This window comes from Lutra lutra, chromosome 2 (assembly GCF_902655055.1).
Source record: "Lutra lutra chromosome 2, mLutLut1.2, whole genome shotgun sequence".
NCBI lineage: Eukaryota > Metazoa > Chordata > Mammalia > Carnivora > Mustelidae > Lutra > Lutra lutra.
In genome coordinates, this window is record NC_062279.1 from 60,428,171 (window position 1) to 60,454,088 (window position 25,918).

Here is a 25,918-nt window from a genome sequence, read left to right on the forward strand (position 1 = left end):
CCGTTAGGAACCGCGGTCGCGTCACGCCTGAGAGTGAACGCGCAAACCTACATCCCCAAGCACTCCCCTGAGGCCCCGCCCACTCCTCGCCCCAGAGCCCGCTGGGGGCCCGGGGGGCGTGGCCAAGGGCGAGGCAAGGAGAACGCGCAAGCGCACCAGAACCTAGTCAATTAGCCAACTATTAATCTCGCGAGGGTTGAAAGTCGGTGGCGTAGGTGGTTGTCCTGGATGCTGGCGAGATAGGTGATTTCTCCCACAGGAAGAAAAGGAGGCGGCGAAGCTGGTTCCCGGCGTCGGTCTCTCTTTCGCTTTCCTTTCTCCTAACTCCAACTCTCCGCCCTCCCGTAACTCAACCCGCCTTCCCTGACCTCAGTGACCCAGGTGGCCCCGCCCACTCTCGTCAACGTGATTCCCGCCGTGAGGTAAGCGCCGGTCGAATCCCGAGCCCGGCGGAAGAGGAGGCTGACGAAAGGGGGAGGCTGCTGGGCCCGGCTTAGGCTCGTAGCGGAGCCGCAGCGCAGGGGGGCATTCGGGTGGTCCTCTCGCTCCTCCGTCAGCTCGTGGCGACGTAACCACCGAGGCCTAGGCCTCCTCATCTCTGCCGAGCCGGGCCTCAGGCAGCAGCGGGTGACGCAGACGGAACATCATGTCGTCCGCGGCCGAGCCTCCGCCACCCCCGCCTCCGGAGAGCGCGCCTTCCAAGCCCGCAGCCTCGGCCGCCAGCAGCGTGAGCAACAGCAGCAACAAAGGCGGCCCGGAGGGCGTCGCGGCCCAGGCGGCTTCCTCTGCGGGTGGCTCCGGCCCCGCGGACTCCGAGATGGAGGTGAGGGTGGCTTATGGCGCGGGCAGAGGGCGCAGTGGGGAGGAGGAGCTGGTTCCCTCGCCCGGATTTTAGTGCTCAGACGCAGAGCCCTACTCTACCCCTCCAGCATCCAAACTCGGCCTCAGACTCTTAGGATCCGGAATGATTCACTCTTGCGCCCTTGTGCTTATCCCTACCCACGCCGACTCCCATGGATTTCTGGCACTTCACATTTACATTATTTGTCTCTTCGGCGAATCTTGCTAAATCTTCCAACGCTGTTATTAAACAGATGCTATTGATTACTGAGGCCGAGCGGGACCGGCCCGGTTTTGTGTGTGTGTGTCTGGTAGACTCCCATAATTCCCTCACCCATCTCTGAATCTAGCTTTTAGTTTCCACTAAACTTGCGGGAAGGGAGAAGGAGATGCCCCTTAGTAGGGAGGGAAGGATGCGCGGGGTGGGGAGGGCGTTTAAAAGCTGCGCGTCGGAGGACTCAGGCCTCCTTTTCTTCATCCAGGTCCTTGCGGGGGCGGTATCTGTTCTGGGCAGAAACAATGGCTAGAGCTGGATGGCTGAATGCACAGTGGGGATAAGCGGGGCGCAGCTGCTCCTGTGAAGGGAGAGGAGGCTCCTCCCAGGCACTGTTCCTTAGGGAGGAAAGCGACCAACGCAGCGGCAGCTGTCTTGTCTTGCCCCCCCCCCCCCCCAATCTAATTTGGGTAGGGGGATGGATGAGTGAATGGATGAATTAGTGAGTCTGGGGCGGTTGACTTTCAGTCTAGCGCAATTCCTCTTTTTGGGCCTTGGCTTTTTTTTTTTTTTTTTTTTTTTTTTTTTTTTTGGAGAATTGGTACTGCTCGCTTGCCGAGCCTGCCTTCAAGGGCTGGGGTTGGCCAGAGGATGGTGACAGTGATGCGGGGGTGGAAAGTTTGGGGAGCTGCCAGGCGGGTCTCTTGGGTGTGCTCCAAGACTTTGCGAGGTCTGGGAACAAAGTGATTGCTTGCTCCTTCCAAATTTTATTCTTGGCCTTCGATCTGTTTTGAGATATTTTATAGTCGCAGCCCAAAGACTTCTGGGATTTTTCCATCCTTAGCTAGAAGGGGTGAAGGTAATACTGCTCTAAAAAAGGATCCTTGATGCAGAATTAACACAATAAGTAAATGGAAGTGCAGTTTAACATTGAAGCGTTTGTCGCACCAAAGTTTTACTTGGGCACCAGAGGTCTAACCTAGCGTGACCTAACATTATGCTAATAGTTTATAAGAGAATTTTTTGGTGATGGTAGGTTTTAGTGCAATAGGACATTGATATTCTGTACTGTTACACTTAACAGTACTGGTTTTTGTTTCGCATTCTTCTCTAGTGTTGCCTGTTTTTCTTAAGGTTTTAAATGGTTCTTTTGGATTACCCGGGTTGTTTAACTTGGATTCCTGCTCCCTGGTTTAAGGGGCTTTGAAAATCTTTGGCACTGAAAGCAATTGTGCGTAAATGGACAGTTCTCTGCGAAATGCCGTCCATAGTTTTTATCAGCTTCTTAAAAGGGTCTGTCATTCAAATTTTGGAATAATAACCACTGTCTTAGTAGAGATGTTATTTAAATATCAAAGAGTAAAGCCTAAGCTGGCTTTCAGTTGCTATTTTTAAATATAAGTGGAATTAAAGTTTAAGTATGGATGTTGATGTAATAACGAGTACCAAATGAAGTCCAGGCCATATTTATTTGCCAGATGAAGAAATGGAGTCTTTTGGTAAGTAGAATCTGTGATAGGACCCAGGTCTGTCTCTGAAACTGACCCATTTCCCACATTTCTACCGTGTCATATACTTAGAAGAAGGATGTTTGACAATTTTATTTCTTGAAAAATGACTTAGTTATACCTTTTTGGTATAGGAGCATGAGTAATTTCATCTTTTATCAATTTCTTCACTGACCAGTTTTAGTTTCGATTGTTTTTTCTTCATGTTATACTTGATTTAAAAAATTTTTTAAGGTAAATGTACATTTAGTCTTTTTTTGTAACTGAATTGGGAAATCATTGAGATTCACTGATAAATACTAGGTTTAAGAGTGTATATGTAATATATCTGTAAATCTTAAATGCGTTTTTCTTGTTTGAAAGTTGAATTTGAGTTAGGTATTTTGAAAATTAGAAAATAAATGAAAGCTTGCATTCACAAATTGTTTCTGACAGGACAGACCTTCCCAGAGATATTAGTTAGTTTTCCTATGTGTTCAGCTAAATTTTCATTTTCTTGTTTGAAAGTAGAATTTAAGTTGGGTATTTTGAAAATTAGAAAATAAATGAAAGCTGCATTCACAAATTGTTTCTGACAGGGCAGACTGTCCCAGAGATACTAGCTAGCTTTCCTATGTATTTAGTTAAATTTTCATTTTTCCTTGGTACTGATAAGGGAGTAATTTCATTTTTTGTTTATTATGATATTTTTAGCAACGTGGATGGAACCTGAATTTTTGTCTTTCACTGTTGATTAGACTAATAGGTGACTATATGCCAACAGAGTAGACTGATAGGCACACTATACCAGATAATCATAGGACCTCTGTCCTGGAGTCCAAATCCTTTTTTTTAAACTATGAAAGAAATAATGGCTACTGTTGTTTATTATGGCATATTTTGACCTTTTATGGTATCTGGTACCATTTTGTGAAGTAGGCTAGTAGGTGGCTTTATCATTTTTATTTGTGAACGCCAGAGATTCGCGATGAGCTTGAAGGTGACACAGGTGCCTAAAGATCTTAGCAATGAAGTTACATTAGAATTTAGGTAACTTGACCTCTCAGTTCTGGTACTGTACCAACCCCAGTCCCCCAATTTTTAAATCTCAGATAACTTTATAATAGTACATATTGCCCAAGCACGGATTTGTACATTGTTAATGAAAATTATACTTTTACCAACTGTTCTTTAGTTGTTTTTTTGACAGATGAATAGAAATTAGCGGAGTAGTTGTTGCTGTTTTTGTTTGTGGCATTTTGAATGTCAGAGTGAATAAATTTGCAAGAAAGGATATTTGTTACTAATTTGTAGTTAAGAAGTACTAGATTTAGGATGCACGATAAATTTTTTGTATTGTTCCAGAAGATGGAAATCAGGGTGACTAATGATGGTGATTTCTAGGTGTATATTTATGTAGAAGCACAGCAGATACTGAAGTTAAAAGGAAACATGATTTCTTCACATTATATAATGTTTAATTTGGTTTCATAATATTTATTGAATAGAAAAAGAAACAGATTTGTTGAGAGTTATTTTATTTTAGGATGATGTAGGTAATAGTCTTGTGTTTTACTCTTGGCCAAAGCCATGCAGTTAATATATTTGGGTTAAATAGGTTGTTATCATGGCATTTAGTTTTATCAAAATACTCTGTCAGATTAGATTATAGCCATTTAAGTATCTAGCAAGTTTGGGATAGAAATGCATTACTTAGAATATGGTTTGAGCAGAAACTAGTTAATAATGGTGTGTTAACTATTTTTGAAGAACAATCCATGATTTTTTTCCTCCTACCAGGAAGTATTTGATGACGCATCTCCTGGAAAGCAAAAAGAAATTCAAGAACCAGATCCTACCTATGAAGAAAAAATGGTATGCTCTAGGTATAAATAGAGTCTGTAATAACTTTTATTTAGGTGATTGAATGGACCAAACTTCTGCATTTAATTTTTATAGTTGAGTCACAGATATCCCACGGAAATATGTGTAACATGGGATACTATAATTTTTGTTACTTGCTCGTGTAAAGCAAATAGAGAAATATTACATGAACATACCTAATAGTATTATAGAAATGTATCGGATATGTTCCTCCCCTTTATTTTAAGATTTAGTGTCAGGGAGTGAGGAGAGTAAAAGACTGCAGAAGTAATTATTCAAGTTGTATCCTGCCTCTGTTCTTCTATTCCACTGGGTACAAAGACAATAATATATGCTCCTTGCCCACAGCTTTTTTACAATATGGGTGAGATCTTTTCAAAAAAAGCACATGATGGTGTTATACTTAAATCCTCAAAGACCCAGCTCACATTTCATACCTTAGGAAACTTTTTTTTAGCATGACTTAACCATAACCTACGAAGAGCTTTAAACTTAAATTCAGATTCAGTAATCATTATGGCTAATAGCAAATGCTTACTATGTACTAGGCCCTTTTGTGAGTGCTTTATGTGCATTAAACTCATTTAATTGTACTGAAATCTTAAAAAGTTAAAATAACGTGTTAAATAATAATATCACTATGCAATATAACTGCTGTGCTCTTTAAGAGTAAAAAGTTTATGTATCTTTATCTAGATCAATATCTGATATGTAATATATTTTATCTAGTATTTTTTGAAACTTGCTTTCTCTTCAACCTTTGATCTTCTCTTCAAGATCAGTAGATATTTTTGAATCTCTTACATAGTTGCAAAATCCTAAAAATATATGCATTTTGAACATATGATATGTATATGCATACGTAATGTACCTGATAAACATGGTAATATGTAAAATATAAATGTCACTATTTTTATTTTTTAATTCCAGTGTAATTACTGTGTAGTGTTATATTAGCTTCAGGTGTACAATACAGTTACTCACTAATTCTGTACGTTACTTAGTTCTTATCACCTATTTCACTCCCTCTGGTAACCACCAGTTCTGTATATTTAAGAGTCTGTTTTTTTTCTCTTGTTGTGTTTCTTAAATTTGCATACAAGTGAAATCATAGGGTATTTGTCTTTCTCTGACGGATTTATTTCACTTAGCATTACACTTTCTAGATCCCATCCATGTTGTGAATGGCAAGATTTCATTAAATGACATTATATAGGATTTCTGTTATATTTTATATATGTGTATATCTGTAATTGTCCTATATCTTTTCTTTGCTCTCAGACTTAAGAAAAAGATGTATTTGCCAGCTCTACTTTTCCCATTGTTTCCTCATAACCTTCACAATTTATGTTCTGTTGTTAACACTGTATTAGTAGATCTAATTTCCAATTTATAGCTTAATTTTACTTTCATTCTTCATCTCACTTGTGTCTAATATTGTCGACCACTCCTCAGAATTTTCACTTTCCTTGAGAGATCTTTTTTCCTTGATGATACCTTATTTACTTGACTGTTCCTTTGTTCTCCTTCATCATATCCTAAACATTTCTTCTCAGTTTAATCCTTGTCATTGGCTTTCTTTTTCCTTTTTTTTTTTTTTTTTTTAAGATTTTATTTTTAAGTAACATGGGGCTCAGATTCAACCCCAAGATCAAGAGTCACATACTCCACTGGCTGAACCAGCCAGGTGACTCTGTCATTGGTTTTCTTTAAACTGAAGCCTTCTCAGTATTTATCTCTAGCCCAGATACTTTCAGCCATTGTATTATTAACATTTGTTTGGTAGACATTTAAGTCTTTTTAGTATTTCTTAGGAATATCCAAAATTGAATTTATTTTCTCTACTTCACATATGTACTTAGTGTTATCTCAGTCAATGTTAATATATACCCAAGCTGTCCATGATGGCACTTCATAATATTAGTAGTCTTGCAAGTTCAACCTCATAAATACTTCCTTCCCCCCAACGCCCCCCATTGCCCTATTCAATATTTTTTAATTGCTTGGGTTATTTTGTTGGCTTCTATATTTGTTTCCTTTTTAATGATCTGGCCTCTTCCAAATCTCTTCATATATCTCTTCTAAGTTTTTCAGTTTCCTAGTTATTTCCTTTTTCCACCAGTCATGATCTTGATTTCTTTTAAGCAAGTTCCCCTATCATCTGCCAGTTTCAAACCATAGGTAAGTCTCAGTATCCACTCTTCATTCTTAAACCAAGGATGCTGAGTACTACTTGAGAAAACTAAATAATAGTGCTGATCGGTACCAGAATAAATTTATGGTTTTTATACTCTTTTAGGCTTTCAGTATTTATTTTGCAACAGTCCATTTAGCTATGTAAAAACCTTACTGCTCTGGATAAACTTGTTATTCCATTTCTGCCACCCTTATTTTCAGGCTTCTTCCACAAATAATTATAGGCCTATCTTCAGTTTATTTCTTATTTCCGAATATGTATGGCCTATACCTGGCCTGTGTCATTTTCTCCTGTCTCAGAGAAAGAAGCTGGTTTTAAGCTATTGATTTTAATCTTTCATTTGATTTTATGATTTATTTCCTTCAGGTTCCTAATCTTATTCTGTTGTTTCTACTTTTTAAGGATCTGTTAGTTTTTTCCTTTCTCTTTAAGATCTCAGATCATTTTATTTTAATATTCTTATTCTAAACCAGGTCTTTGCCTTTTTTTCCTTCAACCTTTGCTATAATCCTGCTGAAAGCTTATTCTTTAAATGTTCTGAACTCCTTGGTTCTTTGCAACTAGTTTATAATCCCACTACCACTTGGATGAACCATTGGTGAGAATTTTGAGATCATTGACAGTTGTGTAGAACTGTGGTGAAATTATACTTAATTCCTTAAGGTAGTAGTTCAAAACTTGATTGTGTAGAATCTTGGATATTTTGTTCTGATGGGTCATGAAGCGCAGTTTGAAAATCCTAGAACATCAAGAGCCATTAAAGGTTTTTGAAAATTAGAGACATGTGATCTAACAATGGGGGTGGGGGGAGCACCCCTTTTCTGTTGAAACATCATGTCTTGGGATTTTCCTGGTCATCCCTATTAAAATTTTAGTGCCATTCCAGTTCCTTTTACCCTGCTTTATCTTCTGAGCATTTATTACCTTTGACACAATCTCAAATAATCCCTAAGGTTTATTTTTGATATTGGACTATAATAGAAAAAAATGCCTTTTCTGATAGGTACACAAAAGTAGTTGTTGAACTAAACAGCTATTTAAGAAGATATTTATTGAAACTTTTGAAAGAAGTGAAGAATACTTAGTGACTTTTGATACTGCAGAATAGGTTTTGCCCTAAAATGTCTAGCTCTGACCTGTCTGAGTTAATTTCTAGCTTACTTATTTTTATTCCAAACATAATTATAATAATTGAATAGACTTTTTCAGGCCCAATATGTTATAGTTGTATGTTCTTGGCTTTTTTATTATATATGCATTAAGAAACGAAATACTGCAAAATACACTAGGTAGGTAATCTTAGTACTTTAAAAAAGTTTGTAATCTTCAAAAACAAAAAACTGAAGCATGTCTTTAGGAAATTATCGTGGAGAAGCATGCTGATTTCAAGGATCTTAAGGTTTTTTTGATTCATATTCCATTCTTTTAGTGTGATAATAGGGAACATTTCAAAGTGGCAGATGTTAGACGTGAAAGGAAGGAATAGTATTAACTGCATTGGGTTAATGAATATTTCATGACCTTAATAGATTTTTTTAAAGATTTTATTATTAGAGAAAGCACGAGGGGAGGGAGAGGTAGAAGCAGACTCTGATGTGGGGCTCAGTCCCAGGACCCCGAGATCATGACCTGAGCCGAAGGGAGTTGCTTAACCAACTGAGCCACCCAGGTAACCCCCCCACCCTTTTTTTTAAGTAAGCCCAGTGCCTGATGTGGATCTTGAACTCCACAGATCTGAGATTGAGAGTCATGTGCTGTACCACTGAGACATCCAGGTACCCCTTAATAAATGTTTTTTTTAACTTGATACCTTTTTAATATTTGGCACAGCTGAACTGATAAATGATCAGTGCAATTTCCCCATTTCTGAAAAACTTCACTTGTATTGAACAATGCCTTAATTTTTTGATATTTTATGGCCCACTATATTGATGTATAATTGACATATGACAGTTTTAACTTTAAATCAGTGAGTTTTGGCAGATTCATGCCGTCAGCCACCTTACAGTCATGGTGTAGGACAGTTCTGTTATTCCCTAAAAAGTTTGCTCTTGTTTTTATCTCCTTGACACTTCAGATCTGCTTTCTATCACTAGCTATAATTTTGTGTAAGTGGAATCATAATATGTAGTCTTTCTCTAGCTTCTTTAACTTAGTATGATGCTGTGGTGGTCTTTTTGTATAACGCTATTGCAGTTCATCTGTGTTGTTGCATGTCTCAGTAATTTATTCCTTTTTATTCCTGAGTTCATTGTATAGAGGCATGTTGAAACTTTGATTTCTGAAGTTATATTAATATTCTGATAAAACATGTCTTAAAACTTTTTTTGCAGCAAACTGACCGAGCAAACAGATTTGAATATTTATTAAAGCAGACAGAGCTGTTTGCACATTTCATCCAGCCTGCTGCTCAGAAGACTCCAACCTCACCTTTGAAGATGAAACCAGGGCGCCCACGAATAAAAAAGGATGAAAAACAAAACTTGTTATCGGTTGGCGAGTGAGTAATAGTTTATACTTCATAGTTGAAACATTTATTTTTGATAATCTTCATTAGAGGCATAAAATCACTTCATTAAAAAAATCATTTTAGGGACGCCTGGGTGGCTCAGTGAGTTAAAGCCTCTGCCTTCAGTTCACGTCATGATCCTAAGATCCTGGATTGAGCCCCTCATCAGGCTCTCTGCTCAGCAGGGAGCCTGCTTCCCTTCCTCTCTCTGCCTGCTTCTTTGCCTACTTGTGATCTCTGTCTGTCAAATAATTAAATAAAATCTTAAAAAAAATCGTTTTAGGGGTGTTACTTATTTGGCCCCAGTTGGCTTAACAGGATGTAGCCATACGTGTATAAATAAGAATAATTTGTAATGCTTTAGCTTTATGGCATTATCCTGTTTATGGAATTCAGGTGTTATCTATTCCTTGGAGAGGAAACAAATGTAGAGGTGAAGCAGCCTGTTTAATATCACACAGAAGTAATCAGAATAATCCAAGCTTGACTTCAGGTCTGATTTGGGGTATGCTGCAGGCATAAACCACATAACATGCATCAAGGGGATTGCTTTTATCTGAAGTCTGCTTGTGTATGGAATGTTGTAATGATTTATGCCATGGCAGTTTGTTTAAAATTTTTTTTAAAAGATTTTGTTTCTTTGACACAGAGACACAGTGAGGGAAGGAACACAAGAATGGGGCGTGGGAGATGGAGAAGCGGGCTTCCAGCCGAGCAGGGAGCCCGAAGTGGGGCTTGATCCCAGGACTCTGGGATCATGACCTGAGCTGAAGGCAGCTGCTTAACGACTGAGCCACCCAGGCGTCCCTAAAATTTTTATTACTTAATTGTCCTTCTACAAATTGAAGTGTCAAGTTGTATGCTGCCCTTAGGTGGTTGTTTAAAACATAAAATAACTCTTACATGTTCAGTTTATAAATACTTTTTTGGAATTTTTGTGCTGGTTGGGTAATTAAGATGTTTAGTTATAACTGAAAGATTTGATATTAATAGCTGTAGGGTAATTTCAATTCCCTGGAATGACCATGTAATTCCCAAAGCGAAAAATGGAAAATAATCAGTAATTAAATCCACTAGATTATCTAAAAGAGGTTTTTATAAACTGCTCTCAACAACGTTAAATTTACTATACAGTTTATGGAAACACAGAAGCACGAGCTGTACCTTGAAGGGATTTTCATCAGAAAGCATGAACATACCTTAATCTTTTTTTTTTTAAGATTTTATTTACTTGTCAGAGAGAGCACAAATGGGGAATGTCAGGCAGAGGGAGAAGCAGACTCCCTGCTGAGCAGGGAGCCCCATGTGGACTCTATCCCAGGACCCTGGGATCCTGACCTGAGCTGAAGGCAGACACTTAACTGACTGAGCTACTCAGGCGTCCCATAATACCTTAATCTTATATGGGGTATTCCACTCATATATTTTATCCCTTATCCATTGTGTATAACCGGAGTGCTTTTGTTTTAATACTTAGAGAATTCCTAAAAGGGACATTTGCACTTCAGATGTATTTAAATTGTTCAGACTTGTGAAGTTTGGCGCTATTTATTTGTATTTTTATTTTTTACTTAAAAATTTAAAAATTTTTTTGAGAGAGAGTGGAAGCAGGGGGAGGGGCAGAGGGAGGGAGAGAGAGAATCTCAATCAGGTTCCATGCCCAGTAGGGAGCTGCCCAGTAGGGAGCTCTATCTCAAGACCTCGAGATCACGACCTGAATCAAAATCGAGTCAGCTGAGCCACCGGGCACCCCTTGCAGCTATTTAAATGGCATCTGGTCTCCTACTCTAGAAATGCCAAGTACTATAGTGGATATTTATGATACAGGTAGTTAATAGGTTTCCATGAGGAGAAACAGCCTTAAGATTATGTAAGATAAAGGTATTCTGTAGTAAATATATAATAAATTGTTCAGCTTGTTCTTACTGGTGTTATTGGGGGAAAAGGAGTCTTGGTTAACAGATTTTTTTCTCTATCCTTCAAGCCATCTGAAGTGGAAAGTTAGCTTATGCAAAGTAATTAGGGTGATGGTACTGTCCTTAAGTATAAGAACTATATGTTTTTCTGTTCCTTCTATGATTCAGTGAACCCTCAATTTGAAACACTAAGCTCACTCCAGCCTTTATCTTCAGTTTTATAACCATAATAATACCATCTTGATAATAGACTGTGAGATTTTATTTTTAAAAAAAGTTAAAGTTCTTTCCTAGTTTGGGGAGAATAAATTAGAATTGAGGGTCATCTTTATACTAAGTTTCATATGGTTAGAATGTAGAGAAGTATGAGAAATAACATACTAAGACATTCTAATTTGAAGCATATAAAACAAGCAAGAATATTCTTGCATTTATTTACTGTCTTGGTCTGAGTTTCTGAGGAATGCTTTTTTTGAGAAGACTGATTATCCTCTTCCATCAAGCATGTAGTTTTGGTAGAAATCAAGCTATAAATTAGACGTACTCTTTTCTAATTTAAATGAAAATATTTGTTGAAAGTAATGAAGGTACAAAATTGGAAGCTTCAGAATTAGAGTGTAAGTACTTTTTACTAACCTGAGCCCTTTAGAGATTAAGAAATTTGGCAATATTAGAACTGCAGAAAATTAGTTTTTAAGGGGGAATGTACCAGCTCTCTTGGGATGAAGAATCTGAGCATTTCCAAAAAGCTTTGAGTAATTCTGATAAATCTCTGGCTTAAGAGTCATTGCTTGAAGATGACAGTCCTGCCATTCTGTAGGAAAAGCAGTCCAGAGGACATCTGAGGTAGGGGAGCTGGGCAGCATGTCTAAGCACCTGGATCTAGCCATGCCTGAAGCTATGAATTCCTAGACTTTCCAGTAACATGAACCAATACATCCCCTCTTATATAACTGTAAGCTGACTTGAGTGGATTTTCTGCCCCTTAAGAAAGTATCCTGCCTAAACTTCCTGAAGGAATAAATTCTGCCCTAGGAAGTCTGTGGTAACTACATCTGAGGATGCTTGTAAATTGATTTCTTGGGGCATCTGGATGGCTCAATCAGTTAAGCGTCTACTTTCGGCTCAGGTCATGATTCCAGGGTCCTGGGATGGAGCCCCACATTGGGCTCCTTGCTTGTGGGAAGCCTGCTTCTCCTTCTCTTCCCTGCTCATGCTCTCTCTCAAGTAAAATCTTAAAAACAAAACAAACAAACAAAAAAGAATCATTGCTTGAGCACTAAGTATTTTGCATGTTCTGCAGCTTTTGGTGAAAGTTGTAGTTTTTACTCATTTTAAAACACAGTACATTCTTTTTTTTTTTTAATATTTTATTTATTTATTTGCCAGAGAGAGAGAGAGATCACAAGTAGTCAGAGAGGCAGACAGAGAGAAAGGGGGGAAGCAGGCTCCCTGCTGAGCAGAGAGCCCCTTGCGGGGCTCGATCCCAGGACCCTGAGATCATGACCCAAGCCGAAGGCAGAGGCTTAACCCGCTGAGCCACCCAGGTGCCCCAAAACACAGTACATTCTTAATAGAAGCATGGTTCACATTCAATGTTACATTAGTTTCAGGGGTACAACAGTGATTCCACAGTTCTATATATTATGCTATATGTTTATCATAGTGAAAGTTTTTTTTTTTTTAAATTTTTTGAGTATAGTTGATGTGAAGTGTTACATTAGTTTTAGGTGTACAGCTTAGTGTGATTTTACAAGTTTATACATTCTGCTATGTTCATCACAAGTGTAGCTGCCATCTGTTCTAGTACATTGCTTTTACAACATTATTATTGTATTCCTGTGTTCTGCTTTTTATTCCTGTGACTTAGCATTCCATAACTGGAGGGTTGTATCTCTCTCTCCCCATTTGCTCAGTGCCCACCCCCTCCTCCGCCACCCGTCTTCCCCCCTGGTAGCCATCAGCTGTCTGTGTTTATAGTTCTGATTTTGCTTTTTGTTAATTCCTTTTTTATTTTACATTTCATATATGAGTGAAGTCATATATTTGTCATTCTCATTCTGACTTATTTCACTTAGCATAATACCCTCTAGGTCTATCCATGTTGTCTCCAGTGGCACAGTCTCATCCTTCTTAAAGTTGTAGTTCTTAAGAGTTGCCTAGGTGGCGCAGTGGGTTGAGTGTCCTGTTCTTGGGTTTCAGTTCAGGTGTGATCTCAGGGTTTTTAGATGGAGCCCTGCATTGGACTCTGAGCTCAGTGTAGAGTCTGCTTTTTTTCTTCTCTCTCCCTTTGCCCCTACACTCTGCACTCACTCGCTCTCAAATTAAAAAAAAAAAAGTTTCGGTTTTTAAAATGTGATATTTGGAGCTATTTTCTGGCAGAAATACTTAAAAAGGTAACTTTAAATTAGAGATTATGAGATTTTTCTAACTGTAGTTCCTTGAAATGAGATTATTCCATCACCCCAGGTGTTACTCTGTTTTAACAATTGTACGTATATCTTAGCCATGTAAAATGTTTCAGGTTTAAGTTTACTAATAATTTGTACTGTTCCACTTTTCTAGCCTTAATTTAAATGCCTCTTAAAAATTATTGTGGAATCTTGGTCAGCCACTTAACTATTTTGTTGAAATAGTAACTGTAGTTAAAGTTTGAAGTGCTAATCAGTTGATTTCATTTTGAACTTGACAGCTACCGACATCGTAGAACAGAGCAAGAGGAAGATGAAGAACTATTAACAGAAAGCTCTAAAGCAACCAATGTTTGCACTCGATTTGAAGATTCTCCATCATGTATGTTGTATACATATTTATAACTACTTGATTTTTTAAAAATGCCCTTTTGAGACATCCTTTGGTTAAAGTTTTATTTGTCTCGGCTGTAATTTATAAAGGGAATTTTTAGTAATCTTTTGAAATTTATTGATTGTGAAACCAGATTTTTTTTATGGAAATGGTAGTATATTTGTATGATAGCGGTGCTATATTTCAAAGGGGCATAAAATGCCTTTGTGTTTCTATTGTTGCCTGAATGTATATGTAAAACTAGTAATGGTTTCTGCCTTATATTTGCCCCTGATTAAAAAAGCGTAATGTTTAAAAAAAGCACTTCATGAAGACTTCTGTTAACTGATGTCAAGATTTTGTATTAGTTTGTTTTAAATTTTTTTTCTGAAATATTTGTTATTAATGGTTCTCCAAAGGAAAACTTGGGTTACCAGGTTTTTGAGTTTTACTTCTGTATAATCTTGATAGTCTGGCGGCACATTTGTCTTTACTGCAGCCTAGCATTTTTTCCTGATCTTCCTCTTTCTTACTTGGTAATTGATTTGTGTGATCGAAGTGGTTGTGAACAACAGAAATTTAGAAAGGTCAATATAGGACATACAATTTCGACTTGTTTAATTAACTGTAACTTTAACTCTTAATAAGTTGAACTTCAGGCAAGACAGTATCTTGGTTAGAAATTCAGCAGTTTGTTTAAAGTATTTATCTTTAGATGTTTTTTGGTTATGGAATACCCAGTTTCCATTTTCTTCATGAAGTTAGAGACTAAAGCCAGGTATATGGTACAAGGGAGGAAGGAAGTTTGAATTGTTTGTATTACCTCTTTCTCACGATCCTACATTGTAACTAGTTTTCCCAGTATTGGTTACCTTTTCATTTTAAAGCAGTGTTTTTTTGAAAGGTGATGGGGTACAGGCGTGCATGTTAAAAAAAATCTGGTGATTGTGATGTATATACTTAGTAATTATTCTGAGGTGGGAAGTGTGTAGTAAACCCCAAAAGAGATACTGTTTTTCTTTACAGGACCTGTTGAACTTAGAAAAATAAGTAAGTAAGTTCTAGTTCTACCAAGTTCTTGGTAACTTAGAGAAGGTAATGGAAAAACAGTCTCTATATATCCTGTCTTATTTCTCCTTTGTTAGGAGGAAGACTAAATCCCCAGAGAATATCTGTTTGGATTATCATGGAAGGTGGAAACAATTGGTTTAGAACCACCGGTGGGGTGCTGGGTGGCTCAGTCAGTTAAGCCTTTGCCTTTGGCTCAGGTCATTCTCCCAGGGTCCTGGGATGAAGCCCCATGTTGGGCTCCCTGCTCAGTGGCGAGTCTACTCCCTCTCCCTCTGCCCTGCTCCTGCTCTCATTCTCTCTCTCAGTAAATTACAGTCTTAAAAAGAAACTTGTGATAACATTAAAAAAGGATATAAAGAGGTGAGTCTCTAGGACCAGTGTATGGGTAACATAGGAACTGAGTGATTGGGGTGGATAGTCTGATGCTTTATAATTGTGGGTTTCCCCTGCCCTTCCACTTGGTTATTGTCCCTATCCGTTCACGCCTTCCCTGCTCCAGATCACAGCAGTTGCCTCTAATGACTTGGAAATTGAAGACAGAAAAGTCAGAGTAAACCTGTGTAGGTCCAAGTTAAAACTCTAATTATCAAACGAAGGGGACTGCCTTTCTGTATTTCTTATGTCTTTAAAATGTGCATTGTGTTTTCTCTTTTATTCTTAGATGTTAAATGGGGTAAACTGAGAGATTATCAGGTCCGAGGATTAAATTGGCTCATTTCTTTATATGAGAATGGCATCAATGGTATCCTGGCAGATGAAATGGTATGTTTAGTAGTTTTTTAGAAGGCCATATTTTGTGGTTTAAAGTATTTTGTACCATGAAATTTATAAAAGTTAAGATTTGATTATAATCCAGAACTGTTAGCAAACTAATCCTCTGTCAAACCTGGTTTAGTTACAGAAGCAGAATCTGTATTTCAGTTGTGAGGAATTATTATTTATGAAAGTGTGATAAATTTAAAAGTAAATACATTTTGAGAAACATACTTTTGGTAGACTCTCATAATACACTGTTTTCGCCATTTCCCTTCACTTTTATAAAAGACAGGAGGTTAATGGATTTTTCATCAGTGATTATAGTTCTGTCTCAAAATACTTATCTTTGTTTACTATTCAATAGATATGTAGTCAGTGTTCTAAGTTTCGATATAGCTGAAGTGCTAAAATACTTAGTTGCTTGAAAAAAGTACGGAGTCAAAAGAAATGGGTCTTAATTGTAGCTCTGCTGCATGACTTTGGGAAATTCAAACTTCTAGGCCTTATGGGTATGGTTAGTAGTACCTCTTTGTAGACTTGGGAAGATTAAAAAGCATAACACAGCTGAACTTGAAACATACCAAGTTTTTGCCATTTGTTAGCTATCATAAACCATGTAGGTGTTTTTTTAAAAATATTTTTATGTATCAGGAGGAAACACAAATATGGGTGTCTATTTTGTTTTGATTTTCATTGCTTTGTGATTCTTCTTTCAGGGCCTGGGAAAGACTCTTCAAACAATTTCTCTTCTTGGGTACATGAAACACTATAGAAACATTCCTGGTCCTCATATGGTTTTGGTTCCTAAGTCTACCTTACACAACTGGATGAGTGAATTCAAGAGATGGGTACCAACACTTAGATCTGTTTGTTTGATAGGAGATAAAGAACAAAGAGTAAGCTTTTCGTGTTTTGTTACATTTTTGATATTAAATAATTTGAATTTAGGTTTGGGGGGGACAGCTGAGGAGGGATAAAAGAGGAGTCCAGTAATAAACTTTGTTTTTACAAATATTAGTAATTTACAAATGTAATATTGTCTTAGTGGTGAAGAATCCTTCTGGAGAAAGGAGTTGTAGACTGTAGGATGCCATATGAGTGTATAATTTGTTTCTTTTACTTTGCAATTGGTTGTATAAACTCAAAGGCTATATTCTCATTCTAGAAGCAGCATTTTTGTTTTTAAAAGAAGTTTTGAGTGTGTGAATTGGTTGGAAAATTGAGGAGCCAGATTTTTTTAGATTGATGTTGCATAATGCTAATTAATAGCGTAATTTTTAAAGATGGACTGGGTCAGTTACAATATTTTGGTGAGTTGGTATGGTATTTATTGAAATAAATTAAAATGATGGTCATGACATTTTTGGGAAGGAAATAATGAAAATAATAATACTATTGAAAATACAAAGTTCAGATTTTAAAGTGTATTGTATTGAAGAATAATGTATTTAATTTTGTTTTTTTATTTAGCTTCATTGCTTTTCTCCTTTTATAGATAACTTTGTGTATTTTAAGTTACTAAGTTGCTTTTTATGTTTTTGAGCCCAATTTAAACCACTTTTTGCTTTAGTTTCTTCACTTGTAAAGTAAGAGTAATAATAACAAAGTTTGATATGTAAACATGAAAGGAATGAAAATGCTTAACTGCAAACCATCTTTGAGTTTTCACTCTATGGCAGAAACCACCCTCTCTTTCTAAACCTGTTTCCTAAGAATTTCAGCACCTGGTAGAAATGAAGAGAAGACGTTTAAGAGATAGTTTACTGAACTGTACACTGTTTTGTCGGTTATTTTTTATTAAATGGCTTTGACACTTAGAAATGATTGATGAGATTAGTTTGAGTTGGTTCTAGATGCTTACATAGTATAGAAGAGTATCCCTTTTTAATATTTTCCATCCCCTTTTTTGTGTTAGATTACTTGTCATCAATACGTTTAATATGTAGTTCGTTTCTGTATGATGTAATTTTTTTCTCTTGCTACCTACACAGGCTGCTTTTGTCAGAGATGTTTTATTACCAGGAGAATGGGATGTATGTGTAACATCTTATGAAATGCTTATAAAAGAGAAGTCCGTTTTCAAAAAATTTAATTGGAGGTACTTAGTTATAGATGAAGCTCACAGGATCAAAAATGAAAAATCGAAGGTAATTTGGTATTTGGAAGTAAAAATCATTTGTGCCTCCATTTAGAACTTGATCATTATGTAGAATATTCTAATGATGAATTTGGTTCTTTTAGTTGTCAGAAATAGTGAGGGAATTCAAGACTACAAATCGACTATTATTAACTGGAACACCTCTTCAAAACAACTTGCATGAGCTCTGGTCACTTCTTAATTTTTTGTTGCCAGATGTCTTTAATTCAGCAGATGTAAGTATGTCTTACTGTTTTCTGGTTGGAATATTAATGTTTTTGTTTAATGCTATACATTTTTGTAATAAAATTGGTCTTCCAGCACTGCTTGAGATAATTGTTAATTTTAGCACCGCTTGAGATAATTGTTAATTTTTTACTTTAAGTAAAGTATCCTGGTGTAATGTGCCAAGTTCTTTATGTATCCTGAGAGTTTACTTTTTTGCCTTTTGATTTCAATATCATTTTATGAATCAGTTGTTTTCTGTCTCTGGAATGTCACAGATTCACATACCAAATAGGTAGTCACATTGGCTTGAATTTCAGCAGTTGTACTTGGATTGCTTGTGTCCTTAAGGTATTGCTCAAGTTATTTCCCAAGTGACTTTGTTGTGAACTTCATATAGCCTGTGTTTCCCCAGGATGGTCTTCAAATTTGCTAAAGTCTGTCTAGCCATCTTTTTTTTATGGCCTAACAAGCATAGAATCTAATCTTTACCTTTTAATAGATTATTTGCCCTGATAAAAATGGTTGAGTAGATATTCAAACTATTGATTATACCTAAGCACGTAATATATAAATTAAAGTCTGTTATCGGTAATGACAATTTTTTGCTGAACCAGAGTTCATTTTTGAACTTTGTTTCCATGGGTGGAGAGAGAGAGACGTAGTAAGAGCCTGTGCATGTGTGTGGCTTTTGAAGAGCTCAGTAAGTTCCAAAAGGGTTAATTTTGGGTTGTTGTGTTAAGGATCATTGTAAAAGAATAGAGAAATTTGCGTTCTTGGAAGACATTCAATCAATCTTAGGAAAATACTTTAGTTCTGCTTTTGTGTATTTTAGTGTTTTTGTTTTAGAGATTTTTTTTTACTGCATTGTCACTCTAATTTGTTTAGTGATCTGTGAAAGCTTTGTTGTAGTTAACATAATTCTAAGATTATGTTTACTAACAAAGCACAAATACAAACCAGATGTCCTGAGGAGGTAAGTATATGAAGTTATCCTTGTTCAGATCCTACCAAATACTAATGAAATGCTGGTAATTTAGTAAGTTTAATTAAAATTTGACACTGTTCTGGAAATTTCATGTTTGAGTAATCTGAGTAGCCTTGGAGAACAGACTAAAGTGATTTTAATTTTGCAGCTCTTCTAAAATAAGATTTTTCAAGAATATTAATTTTCAAATTCTATAGAACAACTTTCCAGCTATTCATTATGAAACTTGTCATCTTGATGTTTTTAATCTAATTTTCAAGGTAGTTCTAATGAATTGTTAACAATGACACATGAAAAATACAGAATTGAACCAAATGATTTTTGAAGTTCACAGCTCAAATATTAATTCCAGAATTCATTGTTACATCTAACATAAATAGGGTTTTTATGTTTAATGCCTGTAGTTAATATTTCTGATCTTTATTTCTTGTTTTTTTTTTTAACTAGGACTTTGATTCATGGTTTGATACAAACAATTGCCTTGGGGATCAAAAACTAGTTGAGAGGCTTCATATGGTAAGTGTTTTTGAATAAGGTTAAAGCAGGGACCCCTGGGTGGCTCAGTCAGTTAAGCGTCTGCCTTTGGCTCGGGTCATGATCCCAGGGTCCTGGGATCAAGTCCCACATCAGGCTCCTTGCTCAGCGGGGAGCCTGCTTCTTCCTCTGCCTGACACTCCCCCTGCTTGTGCTCTCTGTCTCTCTGACAAATAAATAAAATCTTAAAAAAAAAAAAAAAGATTAAAGCATATTTCTAATGGGAAAAATGATAGAGGGTTAAATTATTGAATTATTTTTCTGTTATAAAAAATATTGACTAGAATTAGATCTATTTGAATCCTGTTACTTAATTATTAATCTTATATTGGGGGCTGAGGGGTTGTGGAGTGTGATTTTAGTATTAGAACCTAGGATGAAATCCTAACTTAGCGAGTGGAAAAAGTAATCTAAATCTAAGAGATATGGTTCTCCAAGGCTAAAGAGGTCCATCTTTTGTTTTTAAATCCTGCAGCTGTGTATAAGCAACTGGTAGTAGTGCATTGTGAGCAGAGTTGCTAAGTTCTTGCTGTGATACATAGCTTTTTTTACTTCTTAATGAAGATTCGCAAGTGGAAGTTGGTTGGTAGATAATTCCCAAACAGAATCCAGAATATGATAGTCTGACTAGCAGAATAAATCCAAATCTTCTTGTAAGCATGGTATATAAGGCTTTTCATGACCTAACGCAAAGGTTCTTAACTTTTGACATTTCGGTTTAGGTAATTTTGAAGGGCACAGGGAAGGTGGTTTTCCTGTTTAGCAGCATTCTTGACACCTCTACCCACTACATACCAGTAATATGTCCCATTTGTGACAACCAGATATGTTGCTGGGCATTGCAGTTGTCCACTGGGGTGTCGGTCTCTTCCCTAACCCCCATGATTTAACTTTTCTGACATTCTCTAACTTCTGTTTCACTTCTTATATCAATATAATTTATTAGAATTTCTGACCCTATTAATTTTCTGTAAACATTGAACTAATTTCAGTCTCTTTGTTTGTGCTGATCCTTTCTGCCACATCTGGTATCCCCTTTCCTGCTCTTCACTGATACCTAGTCCAACACTAGGTATAGGTATAGGTAATGTCACCTTTTCCACTGAATATACTGGGTGAATCCAACTTAGAAGCTTCTTTGTATCCCTTTTTTAATTATCAAGGCAGTCTAACATAGGACTTTGCACTGGGTGTTGAAATGTTTAATTTACAGATTTTATCCTGCTGTATTGTAAACACAAAGGCAGGAAACTGGTCTTAGACATTTGTATCTCTAGCACAATGCCTGGTTCATAGTGGGTCTTTGAACAGGGGAAAAGTTAAGCCCGAATGTTTAAATACTGGTTTCTGTATAAATTAATTATAACCTACTTTAAAATTCTCATGTACTGAAATTTTATTATTTTAAATCTTTGAAGCTGATAATCTCTTAAACATCTTTTTTCAAATTAGGTGGCATTTAGGCATGTAAGCATTCAATTTAGATTTAGAGTATGGAGTGTGTATGTAGACTTTGCTTTATTAAATAGGTACATGTATGTAAAGCAAACTAAAACAATCCACATAAGAGGATCAGCCACTTCTGGCATCGCCCTTTATTTTGTTCAGAGTAGTATGAAAATGATTATCAAATCGGGGAGAAGAGGTCTGGTAGTTACCTTTCTGTATCTGTCTTGAAAATTCCCACCTTGCCTCCCTGTGGTCTCATGATGAAAAAGGGTATTCAGAATTAGCATTGGTATACTTAGGAATGAGATCATTTTTACTTAATGTATCAGTTATCTGTTATTGCAAAATACTCCCCTCTCCCACCAAAAATCCTTAATAGTATCTATTTTTAGTAATCCTAGAATTTACGGATTGGCTGGGTGGTTCCTTTGCTGGTTTTACCTGCATTTATCCAGCTACATTTACCTGGACAATTCTGGAAGAGGGTCAGTAGACCTGAAGGTCTTTGGTAACATATCTGGCAGTGGATGCTGGCTGTCAGCTAAGATTATCCATACTAGCTTCCTTATGTGATGACATTAGAGAAGTGTTGCTGATTGTTTTTCTCACCAGTTTTAAAATTTCTTTGTGATCGTATTTTTATAAGCTAGTGTAAATAAAACCTAGGAAGATACAAATAGAGAATCTTTAGTTTTGTAGATACTCTAAAAATTAATGAGAATGAACTACATACTACATGGGTAGGTTTTACAAACATGTTGAATAAAAGAAATGAGATAAAATGGGTGTATATTGTATAATTCTATGTATGTAAAGTTAAAAATAATAGGCAGAACTAATCTATGATGTTAAAATTTAAGGGTGGATGGTGGCTAGGAAGGTTCCAAGATGGGTTTCTGCAGTATTCTGTTTTTATCTAGGTGATAGTTGATTACATGGGCATGTTTACTTGACTGAAATTTATTGAACTGTATAGTCATGATTTGTTCTACTTCCATAAGAAAAGGGTAGTAAAATTTTTATTGTTTTTATTTTCATTAAGTTTTCTTTTTCTTTATTAATTTCAATATAGTTACCATACAGTGTTGTATCAGTGATTGAACAGTTCCATATATCACCTTGTGCTCATCACAAGTGCGCCCCTTAATCCTCATCACCCATTTCATTCATCCCCCACACCCACCAAAAGAGTAGTAAATTTAAAAACTAACCATAAAAACATTTTAATGTGGACCTAGCTTTAAGTACTGTTGGACAATCTACATGAAAGCACAGTAGCACCCTCCCCTCCTAGCCCCCTGGCCCCTTCTCTGCAGGTGAAACATTCCAAGATTGCCAGTGGGTACCAGAAACCACGGATAATACCGAACTCTGTATGCACTTTTTTTCTTATACACACATATCTATGGTAGTTTAATTTATAAATTAGGCAGGGTAAGAGATTAACAGCAATAATTATAAAATAGAATGATTGTAATGTTATAACATAAGTTATATAAATATGGTCTCTCAGCATACCTTATTATACTATACTCCCCCTTATGATTATGTGAGATGATAAAATGCCTACACAATGAGATGAAGCGAAGTCAGTGACATAGGTATTATGATGAATGTTAGTTTGCTATTGACCTTATGATACGTTAGGAGGAGGATCATCTGCTTCTAGACTCTGGTTGATGCAGGTCACTGAATCCATAGATAAGGAAGGGTGATAGCTAGTTTTAAACGAAAGACAGTGAATGTTGAAAGCATCAAAACTTACTGTTTTTAGGGGCGCCTGGGTGGCTCAGTCGGTTAAGTGGCTGCCTTCAGCTCAGGTCCTGATCCTAGAGTCCTGGGATTGAACTCCCAATCAGGCTCCCCACTAAGTGGGGAATCTGTTGCTGTTTCTGACCACCCTCCACTCTTTCAAATAAATAAATAAAATCTTAAAAAAAAAAAAAAAAAAAACTTCTAGTATCTTATAACGGCATAGCAAGTGTATATTCATTACATGTATTGAATAAGCAATGATCTTGTATTACCCTTCAGGAATTCAGTAATAATAAGTTATATTTGGAAGGGTGAAATTCTAAAAACAGATAGATTTCAATGTATTTATTAAACAATTTGAGATCCTGAAATAATATAGATAAGATCATTTCTGTTTCTTTTTGATCATTAAGGTTTTGCGTCCATTTCTCCTTCGTCGAATTAAAGCTGATGTTGAAAAGAGTTTGCCTCCAAAGAAGGAAGTTAAAATCTATGTGGGTCTCAGCAAAATGCAAAGGGAATGGTATGTGTTCTTGGACGTTTTAAAATCACTATTGATTCCTAATCAACTTTCATTTATATTGTTTTCCTTAATTGTGTCTGCAAGGAATTGCCATTTGCTTTGCTGAACTCAACCTTAAGAGTTTTCTGGGGCGCCTGGGTGTCTCAGTGGGTTAAACCTCTGCCTTTGGCTCAGGTCATGATCTCAGGGTCCTGGGATCAAGCCCCGCATTGGGCTCTCTGCTCAGCGGGGAGCCTGCTTCCCGTTCTCTCTCTGCCTGCCTCTCTGCCTACTTGTGATCTGTCAAATAAATAAATAAATAAACAAACTTAAAAACAGTTTTCTGATCATGTAATTTAGGACTTGCTAACCCAGTTTATCATACAGAGACATAAAACTTACATCTTATAATCAGGATGGGAAGTGTATGAATCCAAGGTTTAAAATTGGCATTTAATTAAACAGGGATATATATATATATAAACCTCTCTACTTGGGTTTTTTAAAAAGGAACTGGTGGCACAGATGCAGACATACAGTTAACTTGGTGGTTCATAAATACTGGATTGTGGATTAGGACTAATCTGATGAAGTTGGAGATGGTAGAGATATGAGAAAATTTAGGTGCTTTCTTTTAGCCCATAAAGCTATTGCATATATTTAATTTTAAAGACTCCATTCTGAGTGAATGTTTTATTTTAGACAGGATTCCCTTTGTGAATTTATGGTGGTATTTTTAAATACCTCTCTAGGGCATAATAAAAATGTGGAAAACACTGTAAGTTTCTTCTTTTTTTTCTTAAGGTTTTATGGGTATATGAAATCCAAAAGGCTAGAAACCACTTAGTATTAAAATTTTTTTATAGATAGAAAGGTCATCATGAATCAACAATGTGAAATGTCTGTAGAAAATGATATTGTTACCTTAGCATATATTAACATAAGTGTAGTGTTTGAAAAAGAGAATAAATAGCCATACTTAATCTTCACTGGTTATACTGCATTTCAGTGTATTTAATTCCATACTTGATAAGTATATGCAAGGGGCTGGAGTTGTTGGTGAAAAGACAGAAAGGATAGAATGTAAAGAAATGGGCGCATTATCTAGGAAAGAGATGACTTCTGTAGATGGTGGTCCATCCTAAGTGTCCTTAAAACTTTTGGAAGGCTTTTATAAGGTAGCAGTTGTATGGCTCTAAGTTAACAGAGCTGTGTCGTGAGTCAGTGTTAAGGGAAGAGAAATCTCTTCTAGGTTAACATTGGTGAACTTTTGTCAGAATTGTATGGAAAGGTCTGCCTTGAATAATACTTTATGCCTTATTACTGGAGTTATATATATATTGCTTAGGTTATTGAAGTTATTTTGTTCAGAGGATTCAAGGTCTTGAAACTTTGGTATTTAGATAGATTACACTTTCCAGTAGGATGTTTACATTCTTGATAATGCATTTAAGGCTTTTCACAATCCATCTTTAGCCTGTGGTTATAGTTTTACTACATATAATTATTATACACACACACACACACACACACGTGTGCCTATATATATGTGTGTGTCTGTCTGTATATAGACACACACGTATACATAGTTTTACTGCCCTATCTCCCCCTACCCCCATGTACTTTTATTTATATTTAAATTACATTGATTGCATTTTATTTTCATCATCATACCTTATCCTATCAGGATTCTTCCTCCTTAGATCTTCCTATTCTCACCCAAATGCTATACTAGCTACATTGAATAGTAACATTCTTCCATTGAAAAAGACTACAAATTAAAATTATGTTTAAAACTTAACGTTTTGAAAAAAAAAAAAAAAAAAAAAAAAAACAAAAAACCTTAACGTTTTGGGGTGCCTGGCTGGCTTAGTCAGTAGAGCGTGTGGGTCTTGATCTTGAGGTTGTAAGTTCAAGCCCTTTGTTGGGTGTAGGGATTACTTAAAAATTAAAAAATAAAACTTATATTTTAAGTTTTGTTTTAATTATTTAAAAATGTTATGTTATACTGCTTTGTTTTAATTCATCCCAAGGAGACATACTGTTTTGGACCTGGAGGCCCAAAGTATAATTGTGAACATTAGAACAGTGGGGGCAATAAAGAAAAACAAGGAAAGAGAAAGATGTTACAATACATGGTAAACTCCTAACCACATCTTAGAAGTTGATGGGTTCTTTACAGGTATTTTTGGGTTGAGGTAGGGGAGGAAATTAAGGATGGAAAGTAACAGGGATTTGTCAGGGCACAATAACACTTTTAAAATATTTTTCTTCTCAATAGGTATACTCGGATATTAATGAAGGATATAGATATACTAAACTCTGCAGGGAAGATGGACAAAATGAGGTTATTGAACATCCTGATGCAGTTGAGGAAATGCTGTAATCATCCATATCTCTTTGATGGAGCTGAACCTGGTCCACCTTATACAACAGATATGCATCTAGTTACCAACAGTGGTAAAATGGTGGTGTTAGACAAGCTGCTCCCGAAATTAAAAGAACAAGGTAATTATGTTACTGGTAACAAATTGAGAAGTGATGAAAACTGGTAAAATTCTGATGTAAAATAAGGGACCACTACAATTTGAAATTACTAATCATGGCACTTTTATAAAGTTGAAGTGTGGGGCATTTAAAAACTTCTATCTGTTATCTGAGCTTCATTTC

General features: G+C 36.4%; 1 protein-coding gene across 1 annotated transcript in view; it reads left to right on the forward strand.

Annotated features, from left to right (window-relative positions):
• The first annotated feature begins 204 nt into the window (after positions 1 to 204).
• SMARCA5 (SWI/SNF related, matrix associated, actin dependent regulator of chromatin, subfamily a, member 5) overlaps positions 205 to 25,918 on the forward strand; it is a 40,411-nt gene continuing 14,697 nt past the window's right edge. Inside the window, exons 1-12 of the mRNA XM_047717549.1 lie at positions 205 to 422; positions 558 to 823; positions 4,342 to 4,416; positions 8,956 to 9,122; positions 13,740 to 13,840; positions 15,564 to 15,664; positions 16,375 to 16,554; positions 17,650 to 17,805; positions 17,900 to 18,031; positions 19,456 to 19,524; positions 23,160 to 23,269; positions 25,530 to 25,756. Coding sequence (XP_047573505.1) covers positions 647 to 823; positions 4,342 to 4,416; positions 8,956 to 9,122; positions 13,740 to 13,840; positions 15,564 to 15,664; positions 16,375 to 16,554; positions 17,650 to 17,805; positions 17,900 to 18,031; positions 19,456 to 19,524; positions 23,160 to 23,269; positions 25,530 to 25,756 — 1,495 coding nt within the window. The 5' untranslated portion in view covers positions 205 to 422; positions 558 to 646. The remainder of the gene's footprint in view (positions 423 to 557; positions 824 to 4,341; positions 4,417 to 8,955; positions 9,123 to 13,739; positions 13,841 to 15,563; positions 15,665 to 16,374; positions 16,555 to 17,649; positions 17,806 to 17,899; positions 18,032 to 19,455; positions 19,525 to 23,159; positions 23,270 to 25,529; positions 25,757 to 25,918) is intronic.